This window comes from Pristiophorus japonicus, chromosome 13 (genome assembly GCF_044704955.1).
Source record: "Pristiophorus japonicus isolate sPriJap1 chromosome 13, sPriJap1.hap1, whole genome shotgun sequence".
In the NCBI taxonomy this organism is placed as follows: Eukaryota; Metazoa; Chordata; class Chondrichthyes; family Pristiophoridae; genus Pristiophorus; species Pristiophorus japonicus.
The window spans coordinates 58,577,257-58,600,055 of record NC_091989.1 but is presented as its reverse complement, the minus strand read 5'-3'; the positions used below and the strand labels follow the sequence as shown (position 1 = coordinate 58,600,055).

The 22,799-nt window shown below is 45.0% G+C and overlaps 1 protein-coding gene across 1 annotated transcript in view; it reads left to right on the top strand.

Moving 5' to 3' along the window:
• Positions 1-22,799, top strand: part of ano2b (anoctamin 2b) — a 131,616-nt gene that overhangs the window by 83,150 nt on the left and 25,667 nt on the right. The window contains exons 16-20 of the mRNA XM_070896662.1: positions 14,957-15,031; positions 15,564-15,765; positions 17,556-17,667; positions 18,818-18,875; positions 19,024-19,124. Coding sequence (XP_070752763.1) covers positions 14,957-15,031; positions 15,564-15,765; positions 17,556-17,667; positions 18,818-18,875; positions 19,024-19,124 — 548 coding nt within the window. The remainder of the gene's footprint in view (positions 1-14,956; positions 15,032-15,563; positions 15,766-17,555; positions 17,668-18,817; positions 18,876-19,023; positions 19,125-22,799) is intronic.

Here is a 22,799-nt window from a genome sequence, read left to right as displayed (position 1 = left end):
CAAAAAACAAAAAGGCCCATTGTACAGCAAAATTCTAAAGGGTCAACGTGTAATAAAAAGGCAAGCATGAAAGCTCGGAGCCTCAATGCAAGAAGTATTCAGAACCCAGGAGAAGGCTTTGAGCTAGTTAGAGTGGGTGAGAGCTCAGATGAACAGGACCCCAAGAAAGAATGCAAAAGGCAGGAGGCAACAGAGCAGAGTAGCACTGGGGTAAGTGTAAACCACAAGGTGATAGGAAGGGACAATATGTATGAATATAAAGGGGCTGCAGGAGGGGTCAAAACTAAAAATCATGGTTTAAAAACTAGTATTAATACACTCTGCCTAAACGCACGCAGCATTCGAAATAAAGTAAATGAGTTGACGGTACAAATCATTACAAATGGTGGCCATTACAAAAACATGGTTGTAGAGTGGCCAAGACTGGGAATTAAACATACAAGGGTATCTGACAATTCAGAAAGATAGAAATGAAGGGAAAGGAGGTGGGGTAGCTCTGTTAATAAAGGATGATATCAGGGCAGTTGTGAGAGATGATATTGGCTCTAATGAACAAAATGTTGAATCATTGTGGGTGGAGATTAGCGATAGTAAGGAGAAAAAGTCACTGGTGGACGTAGTTTATAGGCCCCCAAATAATAACTTCACGGTGGGGCGGGCAATAATCAAGGGAATAATGGAGGCATGTCAAAAAGGAACAGCAGTAATCATGGGGGATTTTAACCTACATATTGATTAGTCAAATCAAATCGCACGGGGTAGCCTTGAGGAGGAATTCATAGAATGCATACGGGATTGTTTCTTAGAACAGTATGTTACAGAACCTACAAGGGAGCAAGCTATCTTAGATCTGGTCCTGCGTAATGAGACAGGAATAATAAACGATCTCCTAGTAAAAGATCCTCTCGAAATGAGTAATCACAGTATGGTTGAATTTGTAATACAGATTGAGGGTGAGGAAGTAGTGTCTCAAATGAGCGTACTATGCTTAAACAAAGGGGACTACCGTGGGATGAGGGCAGAGTTGGCTAAAGTAGACTGGAAACACAGACTAAACAGTGGCACAATTGAGGAACAGTGGAGGACTTTTAAAGAGCTCTTTCATAGTGCTCAACAAAAATATATTCCAGTGAAAAAGAAGGGCGGTAAGAGAATGGATAACCAGCTGTGGATAACCAAGGAAATAAAGGAGAGTATCAAATTAAAAACCAATGCGTCTAAGGTGGCCAAGGTTAGTGGGAAACTAGAAGATTGGGAAAATTTTAAATGACAGCAAAGAATGACTTAGAAAGCAATAAAGAAAGGAAAGATAGATTACAAAAGTAAACTTGCGCAAAACATAAAAACAGATAGTAAAAGCTTTTACCGATATATAAAACGGAAAAGAGTGACTAAAGTAAATGTTGGTCCCTTAGAAGATGAGAAGGGGGATTTAATAATGGGAAATGTAGAAATGGCTGAGACCTTAAACAATTATTTTGCTTCGGTCTTCACAGTGGAAGACACAAAAACCATGCCAAAAATTGCTGGTCAAGGTAATGTGGGAAGGGAGGACCTTGAGCTAATCACTATCACTAGGCGGGTAGTGCTGGACAGGCTAATGGGACTCAAGGTAGACAAGTCCCCTGGTCCTGATGAAATGCATTCCAGGGTATTAAAAGAGATGGCGGAAGTTATAGCAGATGCATTCGTTATAATCTACCAAAATTCTCTGGACTCTGGGGAGGTACCAGCGGATTGGAAAGCAGCTAATGTAACACCTCTGTTCAAAAAAGGGGCAGACAAAAGGCAGGTAACTATAGGCCGGTTAGTTTATCATCTGTAGTGGGGAAAATGCTTGAAGCTATCATTAAGGAAGAAATAGCAGGACATCTAGATAGGAATAGTGCAATCAAGCAGACGCAACATGGATTCATGAAGGGGAAATCATGTTTAACTAATTTACTGGAATTCTTTGAGGATATAACAAGCATGGTGGATAGAGGTGTACCGATGGATGTGGTGTATTTAGATTTCCAAAAGGCATTTGATAAGGTGCCACACAAAAGGTTACTGCAGAAGATAAAGGTACGCGGAGTCAGAGGAAATGTGTTAGCATGGATAGAGAATTGGCTGGCTAACAGAAAGCAGAGAGTCAGGATAAATGGGTCCTTTTCGGGTTGAAAATCGGTGGTTAATGGTGTGCCACAGGGATCGGTGCTGGGACCACATCTGTTTACAATATGCATAGATGACCTGGAAGAGGGGACAGAGTGTAGTGAAACAAAATTTGCAGATGACACAAAGATAAGTGGGAAAGTGGGTTGTGTAGAGGACACAAAGAGGCTGCAAAGAGATTTAGATAGGTTAAGCGAATGGGCTAAGGTTTGGCAGATGGAATACAATGTCGGAAAGTGTGAGGTCATCCACCTTGGGAAAAAAAACAGTAAAAGGGAATATTATTTGAATGGGGAGAAATTACAACATGCTGCGGTACAGAGGGACCTGGGGGTCCTTGTGCATGAATCCCAAAAAGTTAGTTTGCAGATGCAGCAGGTAATCAGGAAGGCGAATGGAATGTTGGCCTTCATTGTGAGAGAGATGTAGTACAAAAGCAGGGAGGTCCTACTGCAACTGTATAGGGTATTGGTGAGGCGCACACCTGGAGTACTGCATGCAGTTTTGGTCACCTTTCTTAAGGAGGGGGTACAGAGACGATTCACTAGGCTGATTCCGGAGATGAGGGGGTTACCTTATGATGATAGATTGAGTAGACTGGGTCTTTACTCATTGGAGTTCAGAAGGATGAGGGGTGATCTTATAGAAACATTTAAAATAATGAAAGGGATAGACAAGATGGAGGCAGAGAGGTTGTTTCCACTGGTCGGGGAGACTAGAACTAGGGGGCACAGCTTCAAACTACGGGGGAGCCAATTTAAAACCGAGTTGAGAAGGAATTTCTTCTCCCAGAGGGTTGTGAATCTGTGGAATTCTCTGCCCAAGGAAGCAGTGGAGACTAGCTCATTGAATGTATTCAAGTCACAGATAGATAGATTTTTAACCAACAAGGGAATTAAGGGTTACGGGGAGCAGCGGATAAGTGGAGCTGAGTCCAAGGCCAGATCAGCCATGATCTTGTTGAATGGAGGGGCTAGATGGCCTACTGCTGTTCCTAATTCTTATGTTCTTATATTCTTATTTAAGCACCCAAGGTCCTACCCCACTGAGGGCCAAGAAGGGAGAGGTACTCATCAAGGACAGGGAGGCAGTCAGTGCCCGCTGGAAAGAGCACTTCGAAGATCTCCTTAACAGAGACTCTGTCTTTGACGTGAGTGTCCTCGACCACCGTCTGCCCCACCTGTGACAGAAACTGTAGGTCCTGCATTGGACTCATCAGTCATTTGAGAACTCATTTTTAGTGTGGAAGCAACATGGTTTAGGGCCTATACGGCTGAGGCCACGGCCACCAATGGTGGGGAGGGGGCGGATCGAAGGGAGTTGGGAATGTATAAAAGGCTATAATTGGAGGAATGCTGAGTTCATGCAGGCTTGTAGGGCAAGAGGAGGTCACAGAGCTATGGAGGGGCGAGGCCATTGAGACATTTGAACAGGAGGATGAGAATCTTAAAATCAAGATGTTGGTGTATCGAGAGCCAATATAGGTTAATGAGCACATGAGTGAATGGGATTTGGTGCGGGTTAGGGTATGGGCAGCAGAGTTTTGGACCAGCTCAAGTTGGTGGAGGATACACAATGGGAGGCCAGCCAAGGAAGCATTGGAATATGGAGCCTGGAGATAACCAAAGCATATACGAGGGTTTAAACAGCAGATAAACTGAGGCGGGGGCAGGGCTGGATGCTGTTATGAATCTGGAAGTAGATGGCCTTTGTGGTGGAGCAAATATGGAGTCGGACCCTTAGAAGCCAGCAGTGCACTGAAGTACAGGCAGAATCTCAGTAGATATGGGATGGACTTTATGCTAAAAAAATGTACCTTGAATCTTGAAGTGAGTGATAGTAGAACAGAGTCTCAGCAGCCAAGTCTTACAGTTTAGTCCAGTCAAGCAACATCTTCCTGAAAGCAGGAATACAGGAGCCCGGGATGTCAAATTAGAGCAGCGTTCAAGCCATTGAAAAGAGCCCAGGGAAAACAAGGCACAAGCAGGGCCGGGGATGGGCGGTGTGCTCTCTACAGGTAACTTTAAACTCTAGCTTGAACTTGTAGTTTGGGTGAAAATAAACCCACTATTAGAGCCAGTGGAAGAGAAGAGATTGGGGGAGTAAGGACAAGGGACCCATCATTGGCCATGACTTGCATCAATTTTTTTGCAGAGATCAAGGTACGTGGAGTCAGAGGAAATGTATTAGCATGGATAGAGAATTGGCTAACTAACAGAAAGCAGAGAGTCGGGATAAATGGGTCCTTTTCAGGTTGGCAATCGGTGGTTAGTGGTGTGCCACAGGGATCGGTGCTGGGACCACAACTGTTTACAATACACATAGATGACCTGGAAGAGGGGACAGAGTGTAGTGTAACAAAATTTGCAGATGACACAAAGATTATAAGAACATAAGAACATAAGAATTAGGAACAGGAGTAGGCCATCTAGCCCCTCGAACCTGCTCCGCCATTCAACAAGATCATGGCTGATCAGGCCGTGGACTCAACTCCACTTACCCGCCCGTTCCCCATACCCCTTAATTCCCTTATTGGTTAAAAATCTATCTATCTGTGATTTGAATACATTCAATGAGCTAGCCTCACCTGCTTCCTTGGGCAGAGAATTCCACAGATTCACAACCCTCTGGAAGAAGAAATTCCTTCTCAATTCGGTTTTAAATTGGCTCCCCCGTATTTTGAGGCTGTGCCCCCTAGTTCGAGTCTCCCTGACCAGTGGAAACAACCTCTCTGCCTCTATCTTGTCTATCCCTTTCATTATTTTAAATGTTTCTATAAGATCATCCCTCATCCTTCTGAACTCCGACGAGTAAAGACCCAGTCTACTCAATCTATCATCATAAGGTAACCCCTCATCTCTGGAATCAGCCTAGTGAATCATCTCTGTACCTCCTCCAAAGTTAGTATATCCTTCCTTAAGTAAGGTGACCAAAACTCCAGGTGCGGCCTCACCAGTACCCTGTACAGTTGCAGCAGGACTTCCTGCTTTTGTACTCCATCCCTCTTGCAATGAAGGCCAACATTCCATTCGCCTTCCTGATGACCTGCTGCACCTGCAAACTAACTTTTTCGGATTCATGCACAAGGACCCCCAGGTCCCTCTGTACCGCAGCATGTTGTAATTTCTCCCCATTCAAATAATATTCCCTTTTACTGTTTTTTTTTCCAAGGTGGATGACCTCACATTTTCCGACATTGTATTCCATCTGCCAAACCTTAGCCCATTCGCTTAACCTATCGAAATCTCTTTGCAGCCTCTCTGTGTCCTCTACACAACCCGCTTTCCCACTAATCTTTGTGTCATCTGCAAATTTTGTTACACTACACTCTGTCCCCTCTTCCAGGTCATCTATGTATATTGTAAACAGTTGTGGTCCCAGCACCGATCGATTGCCAACCTGAAAAGGACCCATTTATCCCTACTCTCTGCTTTCTGTTAGTTAGCCAATTCACTATCCATGCTAATACATTTCCTCTGACTCCGCGTACCTTTATCTTCTGCAGTAACCTTTTGTGTGGCACCTTATCGAATGCATTTTGGAAATCCAAATACACCACATCCATCGGTAGACCTCTATCCACCATGCTCGTTATATCCTCAAAGAATTCCAGTAAATTAGTTAAACATGATTTCCCATTCATGAATCTATGTTGCGTCTGCTTGATTGCACTATTCCTATCTAGATGTCCCGCTATTTCTTCCTTAATAATAGCTTCAAGCATTTTCCCCACTACAGATGTTAAACTAACCAACCTATAGTTACCTGCCTTATGTCTGCCCCCTTTTTTAAACAGAGGCGTTACATTAGCTGCTTTCCAATCCGATGGTACCTCCCCAGAGAATTTTGGATGATAACGAATGCATCTGCTATAACTTCCGCCATCTCTTTTAATACCCTGGGATGCATTTCATCAGGACCAGGGGACTTGTCTACCTTGAGTCCCATTAGCCTGTCTAGCACTACCCCCCTAGTGATAGTGATTGTCTCAAGGTCCTCCCTTCCCACATTCCCGTGACCAGCAATTTTTGGCATGGTTTTTGTGTCTTCCACTGTGAAGACCGAAGCAAAATAATTGTTTAAGGTCTCAGCCATTTCCACATTTCCCATTATTAAATCCCCCTTCTCATCTTCTAAGGGACTAACATTTACTTTGGTCTCTCTTTTCCGTTTTATATATCGGTAAATGCTTTTACTATCTGTTTTTATGTTTTGCGCAAGTTTACTTTCATAATCTATCTTTCCTTTCTTTATTGCTTTCTTAGTCATTCTTTGCTGTCGTTTAAAATTTTCCCAATCTTCTAGTTTCCCACTAACCTTGGCCACCTTAGACGCATTGGTTTTTAATTTGATACTCTCCTTTATTTCCTTGGTTATCCACGGCTGGTTATCCCTTCTCTTACCGGCCTTCTTTTTCACTGGAATTTATTTTTGTTGAGCACTATTAAAGAGCTCCTTAAAAGTCCTCCACTATTCCTCAGTTATGCCACCATTTAGTCTGTGTTTCCAGTATACTTTAGCCAACTCTGCCCTCATCCCACGGTAGTCCCCTTTGTTTAAGCATAGTACGCTCGTTTGAGACACTACTTCCTCACCCTCAATCTGTAAAACAAATTCAACCATACTGTGATTACTCATTCCGAGAGGATCTTTTACCAGGAGATCGTTTATTATTCCTGTCTCATTACACGGGACCAGATCTAAGATAGCTTGCTCCCTTGTAGGTTCTGTAACATACTGTTCTAAGAAACAATCCCGTATGCATTGTATGAATTCCTCCTCAAGGCTACCCCGTGCGATTTGATTTGACTAATCAATATGTAGGTTAAAAACCCCCATGATTACTGCCGTTCCTTTTTCATTATTCCCTTGATTATTGTCTGCCCCACCGTGAAGTTATTATTTGGGGGCCTATAAACTACGCCCGGCAGTGACTTTTTCTCCTTACTATCTCTCATCTCCACCCACAATGATTCAACATTTTGTTCATTAGAGCCAATATCGTCTCCTACAACTGCCCTGATATTATCCTTTATTAACAGAGCTATCCCACCTCCTTTCCCTTCTTGTCTATCTTTCCGAATTGTCAGATACCCCTGTATATTTAATTCCCAGTCTTGGCCACCCTGCAACCACGTTTTAGTAATGGCCACCAAATCATACCCATTTGTAATGATTTGTGCCGTCAACTCATTTACTTTGTTTTGAATGCTGGGTGCGTTTAGGTAAAGTGTTTTAATACTAGTTTTTAAACCATGATTTTTAGTTTTGACCCCTCCTGCAGCCACTTTATATTCATATTATCCCTTCCTATCACGTTGTGGTTTACACTTACCCCAGTGCTACTCTGCTCTGTTGCCTCTGCCTTTTGCATTCTTTCTTGGGGTTCTGTTCATCTGAGCTCTCACCCACTCTAACTAGCTCAGAGCCCTCCCCTGGGTTCCCATCCACCTGCCAAGCTAGTTTAAAGTCCTCCCAACCGTACTATCAAAACCACCTGCCAGAACATTGGTCCCGTCTCTGTTGAGGTGTAACCTGTCCGACTTATACAGGTCCCATCTACCCCAGAAGCGGTCCCAATTGTTCACGAAACTAAAGCCCTCCATCCTACACCAATGCCTCAGCCACGTATTTAACTGACTAGCCTTTCTATTTCTACGTGGCACTGGCAGTAATCCCGAGATTACTATCTTTGAGGTCCTGGCTTTCAATCTTACTCCTAGCTCCCTAAACTCAGCTTTCAGGACCTCACCCCTCTTTCTACCTATGTCGTTGATACCAATATGGGCCACAACCACTGGCTGTTCCCCTTCCCTCCCCAGAATGCCCTGCAGTCGCTCAGTGACATCATTGACCCTTGCACCAGGGAGGCAACATACCATCCTGATGTCACTTTTGCTGCCGCAGAAGCGCCTATCTGCTCCCCTAACTATTAAATCTTCGATCACTATAGCCCTTCCCCTCTTCTTCCTCCCCCCCCCCCGTGCAGCTGAGTGGGAAAGCGGGTTGTGTAGAGGACACAGAGAGGCTGCAAAGAGATTTAGATAGGTTAAGCGAATGGGCTAAGGTTTGGCAGATGGAATACAATGTCGGAAAATGTGAGGTCATCCACCTTGGAAAAAAAACAGTAAAAGGGAATATTATTTGAATGGGGAGAAATTACAACATGCTGCGGTGCAGAGGGACCTGGGGGTCCTTGTACATGAAACTCTTTTAGGGAGTTAATGGAAAAAACATTAAACTGTGCCCCCCGATCTGGGGGAAACACCAACATTTACAATGCCTTTTTTTTTTTCCCGGCACAGAATTGAATTTTTCTCCAAGTGCCCCCTATAAAAGGGGAGGGGGACACTAAAAGCACCGGCAATTAAAACAAATTAAACTTTAAAACGTAAAATCAAATTAAAATTTGGTTGCCGGGCGTGATGATGCACTCCAGTCCCTCCGGTGCCCACCTCTCGCGGAAGGCTGCGAGCGTACCGGTGGACACCGCGTGCTCCATCTCCAAGGACACCCTGGACCGGATGTAAGAGCGGAAGAGAGGCAGGCAATCAGGTTGAACAACCCCCTCGACTGCCCGCTGCCTGGACCGGCTGATGGCACCCTTGGCCGTGCCCAGGAGCAGTCCTACGAGGAGGCCCTCGGACCTACCCGCTCCCCTCCGCACAGGGTGCCCAAAGATCAGGAGAGTGGGACTGAAGTGCAGCCAGAATTTCAGGAGCAGCCCTTTAGATAATGAAACAGGGGCTGCAACCTCGTGCACTCAATAAAAACATGGAACATGGACTCCTCCAGACCGCAGAAATTGCAGGCGGCCTGGGAGTCCGTGAACCGGCTTAAATCCCAAAAAGTTAGTTTGCAGGTGCAGCAGCTAATCAGGAAGGTGAATGGAATGTTGGCCTTCATTGCGAGAGGGATGGAGTACAAAAGCAGGGAGATCCTGCTGTAACTGTACAGGGTATTGGTGAGGCCGCACCTGGGGTACTGCGTGCAGTTTTGTTCACCTTACTTAAGGAAGGATATACTAACTTTGGAGGGGGTACAGAGACGATTCACTAGGCTGATTCTGGAGATGAGGGGGTTACCTTATGATGATAGATTGAGTAGACTGGGTCTTTACTCGTTGGAGTTCAGAAGGATGAGGGGTGATCTTATAGAAACATTTAAAATAATGAAAGGGATAGACAAGATAGAGGCAGAGAGGTTGTTTCCACTGGTCGGGGAGACTAGAACTAGGGGGCACAGCTTCAAACTACGGGGGAGCCAATTTAAAACCGAGTTGAGAAGGAATTTCTTCTCCCAGAGGGTTGTGAATCTGTGGAATTCTCTGCCCAAGGAAGCAGTTGAGGCTAGCTCATTGAATGTATTCAAATCACAGATCGATAGATTTTTAACCAATAAGGAAATTAAGGGTTACGGGGAGAGGGTGGGTAAGTGGAGCTGAGTCCACGGCCAGATCTGCCATGATCTTGTTGAATGGCGGAGCAGGCTCGAGAGGCTAGATGGCCTACTCCTGTTCCTACTTCTTATGTTCTTATGTTCTTATGTTCAGTTGTTTTTTCTGGCGTAAGTTAAAAAATGCCATTTCCCCCCCCCAAAATGTGCCATAGAGTAAGTCAGGTATGATTTTTTTTAGGTCAATTTTTTTCTCAAAAGGGGTGTTCCCAGACACTTACGCCAGTTTTGGCCATTTATGCCACTTTGGCCAGCAAAATCTTACTCCAAATCGACTTAGGTCAGCATATGTGGCCAGTTCTGAAAAACCTTGCGGACAGTGAAAAAAAAGCAGTGCACATTCGGCAAACATTAGGGCAGGGATAGGGGAGGGAAAGGAACTGGAGAGCACCTCAACAACCAAGCACCAAATATTGCAAGGAAAAGCTCAAACAATTAAAATACTAATAAAAATGAAGTACATCCTACCGGAGAGAGAGAGAGAGAGAGATGCTGGTATACAAAACACTCTTTCTCCCCCCACCCCCCCCGCACAAAACACTCTTTCTCCCTCCCCACCCAAAACACTCTTTCTCTCCCCTCCAAAAAAAACTCTCCTCCTCTCCTCCCCCCTGCCAAGACACTCTTTCACTCTTTCACTCTCCCCCCACCCCACAAAACTCTCCTCCTCCCACCGCTCCCCGCCCCCCCAATCAAAACTCTCAAGCGCAATCATTAAATAAAAAATAAAACCGAAGTCCTACCTTGCCCGGGAACTCAGTGGGCCGGCTGGCCGGTGCAGAAGGCCACTCGGCCGGGATAGGGTGCGGCGAGATCGGGGTGTCCCTTTGGCCTGGGATAGGGGCTGCGAGCAACGGGTCCTGCTTACAGGGCAGGAGCATGCGCGCAGACTTCACTGCGCATGCGCGCAGGCGCCCACACTGTTTTAGCCGCTGGCCTGTTGCTCCGTCCCCCACTTCAGAATGCATGCCACCCCAGGACTCTGGGGACTCCGAAGAGCGGCCAGGATGGGGCCCCTTTTTTCCGGCGCCCTTTCTAGCACGCAAAGTTGCCGCGCTTCAGGTCAGTACGCCGAAAAAAAGGGTTGGGCAAAGTTGGGCCCAAAGGATGACAATGAATGGCCAAGAATCGAGTTACAGAGGAGAGGAGCTCAGTAAGGAGCTGCCCAGGAGCTACCTTGGTACTGTCTACTGGTGTTTATTCTAGAGAACTATATTTGTCCTGTACTCTGCAGGTTGTTGAGTGGCCTGAGTCGATGATCTTCTCAACAGATTATCCCCTTGATGTGGCCTAGGTGCAGTTCTGAGACTGCTGCTTCTATGGTGCCGTGGGCTACAGCTTCAAAGAGCGTAATTATTGGATTGCCAGTGTTTACAAGGCCAGTCGGCAAATTGCCATTTTTCGAGCAATATGTTGCAGTGAGTCTGCTGCTCAGGCTTTAAGGGGTCTGTTGGAAATGACAATGGACAAAGCAATCTTCAATAAGGCAGCAGTGCCAACCTGATGCACACATTTATATGACTGCAACAGGTTTGAATCGAAGGAGGAGAGGAGCATTTCTGATGCAAAACAACTGGTTTTATATTGGTCTATTGTCAGATTCAGGGAGTTCCAGCGTCGATGAGTTGGCTCATTGCGTTTATACTATTAAATCCAGCTTCCGTAGGCCAGCAGCTGACTTGAAGATCTGGGTAAGGCTGCCACTGTTTCCATGGAAACTGAGTAACACACTATAAACCTACCAGGTGCTGGCACCCAAATTCCAACTGAAAGACTAATGGAAAAGTCAGCATTTTAATAAAGGAGAGAAGTTGTCTGAGGCTATATTTGCACCAGCAGCCTCACATGGCAGGAGTGTCCATTGGGAAATTCAGGCGTCCGCTGACCTTGATTTTCAAACCAATGGGTTTGTAAAATTAGTGTAAATGAAGACTGAATCTGGAGTCAGGGCTGGACTTGAAAGAAACCCCAGAGTGAGACACCCTGGAGGCAGGATTCCCGCCAATGCTGTGCGTGTGCGCGACCACGGAGTAATCTACAAGGTCCTGCGCAGGCCGCTCACAAGCTTTTTCATCTGAAATACCGCGCATGTGTACACATTTAAAGGGAACCCACATTGAAATAAACAGCCCGCACACAACAAAGACAGTTTAGAGGGAACATTGATTCTCACTCCACTTTACTGCAGTCAAAGCACACAGGCAGTAGTTGAATGCAGGTGGAATTAATAATATAAAATAAACTACTAATGTGACCAACCTCTAAGGTATTGGTTTGCAGTTTGATTGGTTATTCTGTCATGAAGTCTCTCAGCATTACTTGACAAATCACAGAATAATGATTAGCTCAAGATGTTAACCCAACTACCCGCTCCCCCTCATAGAGTCCCACGCAGTAGATTACAATTTCACAACTCGAGCTGGCTCAGTTTTCCCACAGTGACACGGGCAGGTATCTGTTAGTAATTTAGCTGCTTTGTGTGGGAGGAACATGATTTTTATGTGGATCCTGCCAGTAGGGGGTGTGCATGTGCAGAAACTCTTTCTGTCTGTATGTCATCAGCTGAGCTAGTCTCTAAACAACTATTTTCAGATCGCTGCATTCATTGTAAGAGGCTCCATCTTTTGGTTGAGAGGCTAAGCCAATGTCCCTTGTGCCTGGTTGGTGAGATGTAAAAGATACCATGGCACCATTTGAAGAAGAGCAAGGAATTCTGTGGGTGTATTCACTGCCCCTATTTACAAAGCCAAGTGTCCCATACGCTTTCTTAACTTCTTTATCAATTTGCCCTGCCACCTTTGTGATTTGTGAATATGCCCCCAGGTCTCTCTGCTCTTGCATCCCCTTAAAATAGTATCATTTAGATTATCCTGCCTCTCCATGTTGTTTCTCCCAAAATGTATCATTTCATACTTATCCAGATTAAATTGCATCTGCCACGTGTCTGCCTATTTCACCAATCTGTCTCTGTCCTCCTGAAGTCTGCTACTATCCTGCTCACTGTTTACTACATCTGAATCATCCGCAAACTTAAAAATTGCACTCCCTATACCCAAGTCGAGGTCACTTGCATATAGCATAACAAGAAAAGCAATGGTCCTAATAACGATCCCTGAGAGACCCCACTGCATACTTCCCTCCAGTCAGAAAAAACATCTACTCACCACTAATCTCTGTCTCCTATTCCATAGACAATTGAGTACCCAAGTTACGAGTGTCCCTTTAATAGAAAAATGGAAAGGAAACATTTTCTGGGCTACGGCGAAAGAGTAGTAGAGTGAGACTAATTGGATAGCTCTTTCAAAGAGCTGGCACAGGCACGATGGGCTGAATGGCCTCTTCTGTGCTGCCTATATTTCTCTGCACTGTAAACTATTTGATTAATCAAAGTCAGCAGCAGTTTATTAATAGTTGATGTAAATAATTACCTTGTTGTTGCGGCTATACTTCACTCAATACGAATAACTTGCTGGCACTGGCTGCAGTAGTGTAATAATGAGATTTTTACACAATTGAAATACCTGATTGTGGTTACGTATGGGGACAGCTGTACTTGTGAGTGAAGGGCAGGGAAAGTGAATTACTCTATTTATTTAACCACGGGATATTATTTCAGTTGATTATTCCAGTTGATTTTTAATTTTGCCTGACTTTGCAGCTTCCTTGGAAAATGACTTGTAAAATAATATCAGTAGAATGGCAGTCAAAACCTGTTGCTTGGCGTTGAATCATTTATGACTTTAGGCTGAGTGCATTGTGCACAGACATTAAACACATTCAATCAAGTACCAAAGTACTGCAGCTTTCCTTTGTGCAGCATGTGCTGCATACTCAAGTTTTGTTTTTAGTGTCTGGACAGATATTTTACTTCATAAATATCTTGTAATTCTTAGTATTACCCTGAAAGGGAAAGAAAACAAGGGAAACCTTGGACTAATAGTTCTCTCAGATCAAAGCTAAACATTTATGGAATTTGGCTCCTAAAGACATCTGAAATTACAGTTACCACTTTCTCTCAATGGACCCATAAACCTCTGTATAGAAATAAAAATTGAGCCAAATGAGCGAATGCCAAGTTATAGCTAGACCGATCTATGCAGGTCCAAACTTTGTCTATTTGTCTCTTTGTCTATTATCTGTCAGTCTCAATCTACATGTGTCTCTCTCTACATCTCTTTCTACCTGACACTCTCTTTTTGTCCTTGTCCATGTCCCTGTAATGAGATTCTTAAATAGAAATGTTATTATTCTTTCACGTTCTCATTGTTTCTCTATCTCCATTCTCCCCATCCTTCACCTCTAATCTTTTGACTCTTATCATGCTTGTCTATACTGCCACCACAATAACTACTTGCATTTATATTATGCCTCTTAACATTCTAAAATACCCCAATGCGTTACAGAGCCAATAAAAAACAGATACAAGTAATAAAGGATGAACCGTGGTGTGAGAGTTAGGAGAGGTGTCTGAAAGGTTGATTGAAAAGATAGGTTGCGGGAAGGTATTTGAATGGGGTAGTGAAACGGCAAATGGGTTTAGGGAGGGAACTTTAGAGACAGAGAAATCCACTATTGTGATAAAATAATAACTGTTGCAACACTCCCTCTAATATTGTGCTACTCTTGCGATTATAAACTTTACTCTTTTTTTCCTCATTTATTTTGGATTGTCTGCACGGATTTAATATAGTTAATTAACACGCTAGTTATTAAAACTTATTAAAGTCATTAATAGACACACAAATGGTCAGTGATAAAGACACAGACAGACAAGCACAGACAGAGAGCTATAGATAGACGGTAATCAGTGATAAACACACAGACAGACAGATATGGACAGACAATAATCAATGATAAAGACACAGACAGACAAGCACAGATAGACAGCTATAGACAGACAATAATCAGTGATAAACACACAGCCAATGATAGAAACAATTGTTATAAAAATTATTAATTGACTTGAGGGCAAAAATTGTGCAGCTCTGCCAACATGAGGAGTCTCTCCAGATGTGAAGGCAAATTGGAGGTGAAGTTACACCACTGTAACCCCAATACAAAAGCAAAATACTGCAGATGCTGGAATCTGAAGTAAAAGCAGAAAATGCTGGAAATCTCAGCTGGTCAGGTAGCATCTGTGGAGAGAAACATAGTTATTTCTCTCTCCACAAATGCTGCCTGACCTGCTGAGATTTCCAGCATTTTCTGTTTTTATACCACTGTAACCACAGTTTGGCTCCCAAACACAGCTCCAAGCCAGCAGCACAGCCTCTCCATTTCTGCCTTGTGCTGTGCTCGTTACTAAACAATTGCTTTATTTCTTATCCTCCCCCCCACCGAGCAGGCAGAAAATGAGAAGCTGACCTGGACGGATCGAGTTCCTGGCTACATGGGGAATTTTGTGTCAATTCTGTTCATGGTAGGTTTGTTTATTCTAATTAAGGATGGAAAGTGTTGTGAATGAGGGTGACTTGGGATTCAGCAAAGTTCAAGTTTTCAATGATACACCTAATCAAGCAGCAGTAACCTGGAGTCTGTAAATATAATCGCAATATCACCTGTAAAATCTAAACCTGTTCCTTTTAAAATAGGCCCCACAATAAATAAAAGGGACAGAAATGTAGAAATGTAAGTCTGTGATTTTGAAGAGAATGGTAACCACAACATTCAAAACAATGATAGTTGGGCACATTTTCTCGCAAAAGATCTACATCACATGGTTCCCACGGACCGATGAGCGTTACTGAGGAGGATGGACAGAAGACATTTTTATTTTGCTATTTAAATATTGAGCACAACAACTTTTATTTGTGAATAAAATGAGTTTTTGCTTTCTGAAAAATGCTAGAAATGAAAAGCGCTTCAAACCTTAATGAGGGCCTATGCTATTTAGAGTCATTATCACTCGGCGAGAGATTTGTGAATGTAACTAACCCTAATCCTCTCTGCAGATTGGCCTGACATTTTCTGCTGTCTTTGGAGTGATCATATATCGAATCTCCATAGCAGCGGCCATGGCGATGAGCACAAATGAGGGCACAAAATCAAACATTCGGGTCACGGTAACTGCAACCGCTGTCATCATTAACCTTCTGGCAATCCTCATCCTGGATGAGATCTACGGAGCTGTGGCCGAGTGGCTGACCAAGATAGGTAAACCTGTGTTACAAAATCAGCGGGAAGCCAGAGAATCGAGGCTATATTAGTGGGACACAGCTCCCTGGTGGGAGAGTGGCTCTGGTGAACTTTGCCTTTAAATTCACGGTAACAGTATTATGGAGAATAGTTTCTAAAATCATAAAGAAAATTGTTGTCTGGGACTTTGTGAAGATCTTTGTGCTCAGCTGGGAGAAGAGATCAAGGGGGCCATGATTCTTAAAATGTATTTTTGGGACGTGGGCATCACTGCCAAGGATTTATTTGCCCAGCCCTAGTTGTCCTGAGAAGGAAGGGGTTAACCTTCTTCTAGAACCATTAGGTGTAGATTGATACAACTGAGTGGCTTGTGAGATTGCGTAGGTCACTTCCAAGGGTGGTTAAGAGTCACCCACATTAGTGTGGGGCTGGAGTCACGTATAGGCCAGCCTGGGTAAGGACAGCAGGTTTTCTTCCCTAAAGGACATCAGTGAAGTAGATTTTATGACAATCCAACAACTTCATGGTCACTTTTACTGATATTGGCCTTTTATTTCCAGATTTGTTTATATGAATTAAAATTCTCAAACTGCCATGGTTGTCTGGATTATTAGATTAGGTCTCTGCATTATTTACGATACCAGCAACATAACCACTACACTACCGCACCTGCTTATTATTAGCTGAGCAAACCTCAAGTCAAAATTTGCTGAAGAAGCAACTAAACACCTTTTAGAGTTTTGCTCATCTATAGAGTCATCTTTCATCTAGCATAACATGTGTCTGTGGAAGCATTCAGAATACAAATTGACATATCCCTGATTAAGGAGGGAACAGAAGATTAAAGGTTTCGAACCAGTCAAAATGGTTTGAACAAGCTCTGTACTTGGATCTAAATGACAGAGAGTGGACCAGATGGATTGGACCACCTGTTTTGAGCATGGTCCAAACATAGCTCAACGAATTAAAAGAGTTTTTTTTACAATTAATTTTAGATGAGATTTTATTAGTGATGTTGCATTCTTCTCACCATTGATGTTGAGCACAGCTTTGTGTGACCTGATACAACAATTCAATGTTGCCTATTTGTTGAAGCAGAAGGTAGAAAAACTGAAAAAATGTGGATACCCAAATTTATTTTACAATTACAAAAATTTCCAGAGTCAAAATGGTCACACGCAGTGCAAAAAAAAAATTAAAGGCCATCACCACTCTGGTTTTTTTAGTGTCCTGGTCATCATTTCTCCCTCAACCCACACCACCAAAAACAGATTAACAGGTTCATCACATTTGTTGTTTGCGTGATCTTGGGCTGCTGCCTTCGCCTGGGTCACACCAAAGGCTACACTTCAAAAATAATTCACAGGTTGTGAAACACTTTGGGATGCCCTGAGGATATGGTGAGGTGCTGTATAAATGCAGGTGCTTTCTTTCTTTTCTATGTTTTGTAACTAAACTAAAAAAAACATTGGGTACTGTGTTGTTGTTAATTGTTGGGGTGGAGATGCATAAAATTTGCTACATGATTTGTTTGATACGGAACAGCATCAGGGGATGGTGGTTACCTCCAGTTAGCAGAATGGCTTAGTAAGAACATTTTCTCAGACTTGATAGATCTTCTAACATGTTCTGCCTGTTCTTATTACTCAACTTTCACCAAACAAGGAAATGCTGTGAAACGTGACAATCTAATAAAGGAAGCAAAGTGTTTTAATAAGTTTTTACACATGCTTTATTATATTAATAGTGCTGATTTAAAGTTCATTAAATATACTTAAATTGTTCATTATGTGTTTTTTTTTTTGCAGAAGTCCCCAAAACAGAAAAGATCTTTGAAGAGAGATTAATTCTGAAATCGTTCTTATTAAAATTTGTCAACTCATATGCCCCTATTTTCTATGTGGCCTTTTTTAAAGGACGGTAAGTTTCAAGAAGTTAATGTCTTCAGCAAAGACTAAGGGGTATAGTTTCTGCTGAATGATAAATGTAACAAGTATATGCCGAGAGTTTCCTCGGCAATTCTCCCGATCGGTCAGAGTGACTTTGGCGGGGGATCAGTGGAGCTCAGTTCTCCCGATCGGTCAGAGTGACTTTGGCGGGGGATCAGTGGAGCTCAGTTCTCCCGATCGGTCAGAGTGACTTTGATGGGGGGATCAATGGAACTCCATTCACGTGGTGTGTCCATTTCCACCAATCTTCCAGCGACGTTACAGCCAATCGGGAGAACCAGCGAAGAAATCCCAAGTGATAATGTTAAAAGGAACGGGAAACCAGTGAAGCGCAGTAACAACCGTGTCTGCTGGGATTGCTGGGGTTCCGAGTTTTTCTCCTGTTCTAAATAATGTGAGCTTTCATTAAGGGGACAGAACATTGGTTCTAATCCAATGAACCACCATTTTTGTGTTACTCAACAATTACTTCGATTTGATTGTTCTGAAATTTTCAGAAATAATAACAATGTTACAGATGCTTTGAACAGAACAAAAAAAGTAGTTAAACTATTGGGAGTATAAGATCATCTTGGGGGGTAGTGCATGGGGCACCTCATATACACCCCACTTGATAGTCAGTCCTATTGAAGTGAATAGAACTGAATGTCAGGCTGGGAATATAGCGGGCATTCGATAGGAAACCTCCCGTTTTGCCCGACGGCCCAAGGCAAAATTCTATCCCTTGTAGTTATGTTTTTCACTTTTAACATGGACAAGGCAGAAGATCAGCCATGACCCCTTATTAAGTGTCTCGAAGTGCCGAATGGCCTACTCCTGCTCCTATTTCTTATGTTCTTCTGTAACACAAAACTGTCCAGAATGCATTCTAAATTGTCAGTCTCATTGTGGAGCGGTTGTGTGGGGAAAGGAAATGCCAAGCTGGTGCAGTTGGAAGTGGACTGAACTCAGAGTGGACGCACATCATTGGGCCGAGGAGAGGGACCTTTGCATCTGGCCATCCTCGATGCACCTACCACTTTCAAAACCTCCTACTATATTAAAATAAACAAATTACTAGTTCTGTGACAAGGCCCAGATTTATAATGAAGGATGTGATAAATGGGCTGTTTTCTTGGCAGGTTTGCTGGCCGACCTGGAAGATATGTTTACGTCTTTGAGGACTATCGTATGGAAGAGGTAGGGAGGAAAATCAGAACCAAATTTGTAATGTCACTGCAGTGCTGAATAATTCTGATGAATTTGGCATATTTTCGTGTTTAAAGATTTAAATATTGTACTGGACTGAAAAGAAAATCCCTTTCACTTTCTCTTCATTTCTAACCAGTGTGCCCCTGGAGGTTGCCTGATGGAACTCTGCATCCAGCTGAGCATTATTATGCTTGGGAAGCAGCTCATTCAAAACAATCTCTTTGAAATTGGAGTTCCGTAAGTACCGTGACTAGTCCTGTTTGTCTTTCTAGTGCTTTCTGACTAATGGTATCTATCAGAATGTGTTTCACGAATATCCTGTAAACGATTCTTACTACTTAGATGACACTTTATGCATCTTAGAAACTGCAACCAAACAGCTTAGGTGATACCTCAGTGAGTTTATCCAGTGACTAGCTGAATCATACAGACCAGGAAGGTCCCTGGTTTGATCTTTGAAGTGTGCTGCATTAGCTAAACTCAGTTAGGACAACAGCAGAGGAGCTAAAGTTGGACACAGAACCCCTGGGTTAGGGGGAGAAACTTGACCAAGGTTCTATTCCTGATCACTACTCAGTTGGTAGTGTCCTGTACGAGGATGTTGGCCAAGAACAGGACTGGACTCATAAATGCTGCACAACGCAGTTGAATGGCCTGCCAATAGTCATAGTCAACAAACATAAATATTGGCAACTTTGGTAAAGGTACTGGAGGGAGCTCATGGAATTATATCCTAGCAAGGACTCAATGCATTGAGAAGGAAATAAACTTTTTTAGGCAATGAATGGTTAGGATTTGTAATGCACGACCTGATAGGGTGGTGGATACAGATTCAATAGTAGCCTTTAAAAGGGAATTAGCTAACTACTTGAAGGAGAAAAAAATTGTAGGGTTTATGGGGAATAAAATGGGGGAGTGGGACTAACTGGATTGCTTTTTGAAAGAGCGAGCGCAAACTCCATGGGCCAAATGGACTCCATCTGTGCTGTGCTCTTCTATGATTCTATGAAAATTAGCAAGAAAAGAATGACAAACTAACTCATGAGTCTAGAAAAGAATAGAAGACTTTTTTTTTCCCAGCAGAGAAATAAGAACAGCAGCAGCCTGTACTTATAAAGCATTTTTAAGACAATAAAACATCTCATAGCATTTTAGAGAGGTGAAAACAATCAGTGAGGGAGAAGGGCACAATCAATCAGGGAGATTCTGAGGGGATTTTTGGAGATGTGGAGACAAGGTGAGGGTTCTATTAGGTAGGGTTTTCTATTAGGTCGGGTGTTCCAGAGTGCAGGGCCTAGATGGCTGAATGCACTTTGACTGAAGGTAGAGCATTGGGAAGTTAGGATGCAAAGGAGATCACAATTGAAAGAGAGGAGGGCATGTTCAGGAACATAGGGCTGAAGGAAGTTGAAGAATAAGTGGCCTGAGACCATGGAGGCACGTGTAGACAAGAGCAAAGATTTTGAAATCAGTGGTTTGGGGAATAGGGAACCAATGACATTTGGCAAGGATAAGGATGATAGAGAGTAATAAGACAACAGCTCGCAAATATATTTAAAAAAGCATCTCAATTGCCCTTTGTAATTCTGCATTTTTAATCACACTTACTGCATACTTTGAGGGTAATTGTGGCTCTGTGCAATAATGTAAAATGGGCGATAGCGAATCAGCAGCCCATTTTACATCTCTCCTCATTTTCATTTCTATTGAAATCAATTAACCTGGACGCCCGTTTTTCACGCCACAAAGTGCGCCTAAAAAGTGTGCCTAAAAAAACCCTCTGTATTCTCCACCTCCCTGCAGGTCCTCTGGCCCTCGGCGCAGCGCAGCAGGAGCTGTAGGGGGCGGAGCCAGGTCCCTGCGCTGAAAACAGTGCCGGGACCTCTGCACATGCGCGCTACAGTGCGCACGCAAGTGCAGTAGCTCCAGGCACCCGAAACTGTGTGGGAGGGGCCCGTAGGACGCATTCCCTAGCCCTGGCCGAATGGCCTCACTGGGGCTGCGTGAATAAGGCTCCTCCACGGCCAGCTCCTGCTTCCTCCCGACCCGACTCGACTCCCGCTTCCCGCCCCCGCCCCCGCCCCCGGACCGGACCGGACACCTGCTCCCCGCTCCCGGACCGGACCCGACACCTGCTCCCCCCACCCCCCCCGCCCCTGGACCGGACCCGACACACGCGCCCCCCCCACCCCCGGACCGGACCCGACACCCGCTTCCCCCCCCCCGCCCCCGGACCGGACCCGACATCCGCTTCCCCCCCTGCCCCCGGACCGGACCCGACATCCGCTCCCCCCCCCCCCCCCCGTCCCCGGACCGGACCCGACATCCGCTCCCCCCCCCCCCCCCCCCCGTCCCCGGACCGGACCCGACATCCGCTCCCCCCCCCCCCAGTCACCGGACCGGACCCGACATCCGCTCCCCCCCCCCCCCCAGTCACCGGACCGGACCCGACATCCGCTCCCCCCCCGCTCCCGGACCGGACCCGACACCCGCTTCCCCCCCCCGCCCCCGGACCGGACCCGACATCCGCTCCCCCCCCCCCGTCCCCGGACCGGACCCGACACCCGCTTCCCCCCCCTGCCCCCGGACCGGACCCGACATCCGCTCCCCCCCCCCCGTCCCCGGAACGGACCCGACATCCGCTCCCCCCCCCCCCACCCCCGGACCGGACCCGACACACGCTCCCCCCCCCCCCGCCTCCGGACTGGATCCGACCTGAACTCCCTCCCCCCAACCTGACCTCCCTCTCCCTCCTTCCCTCCCTCCCCCCGACCCGAACCAAACCAACCTCCCTCCCACCACCCCCCGACCCGACCCAACGCCACCTACCTGTAAATCTGGTGCTGGGGACGGGCCCTGCCCGGTCTCGGGCCCGGCCCGTTCAGCCTCCCTTCCCCTTCTCCTTCCCCCCCACCCCCCCAATCTCCTTCCCCCCCAATCTCCTTCTCCCCCCCAATCTCCTTCTCCCCCCATCTCCTTCTCCCCCCCATCTCCTTCCCCCCATCTCCTTCCCCCCATCTCCTTTCCCTCCATCTCCTTTCCCCCATCTCCTTTCCCCCCATCTCCTTTCTCCCCCTTCTCCCCTTTATCCCCTTCTCCTCCCCCTCCACCTTCTCCCCCATCCCTCCCCCTTCTCCCCCATCCCTCCCCCTTCTCCCCCTTCCCTCCCCCTTCCCTCCCTCTGCTCCCCCCCTCTCTCCCTCTACCCCCCTCCTCCCCCTCCCCTCGCTGTCAGAAACACAGACACTGACAGACAGAGAATGAGAGACACACAGACAGACAGAGAGATAGAGACACTGACAGAGGCACACTGAGGGGGCATCCCAGCACGCTGTTGGAGGGCTCCCGGTGCTGCAGTCGGTAAGTAGAAAATGTTTTATTGATTTAAAAAAAACATTATTTCTTATTAATTTTTTTTGATTGATTTATTGGTTGATTTATTGATGTATTTATCATTTATTATTGATGATGGCTCTTTATTTGTAAAACTGAAGTGTTTAATGTTTGTAAACTTCACTTTAAACACCGCCCCCCCCCCCACCATTCCTTACGCCTGATTTGTAACCTACACCTGATTTTCTAAAGTGTAGACAAAGTTTTTTCGAGTGTACAAAAATCTTTCCTTACTCCATTCTAAGTTAGTTTGGAGTAAGTTTTCACTCACGAAACTTTGAAATCAGGCATAAGTGGCCGGACACGCCCCCTTTTGAAAAAAAAATTCTGTTCCAAAGTGAAACTGTTCTAACTGACTAGAACAGGAGCAAACTAAATGACGAGAATTCCGATTTCTAAGATACTCCGTTCTACACCAGTTGCTCCTAAAAATCAGGAGCAAATCATGTGGAAACTTGGGGCCATGGTGTTGAATTTAAACTCATCCAAGGCTGATCCTGAGGAAAATTTTCCTCCAAG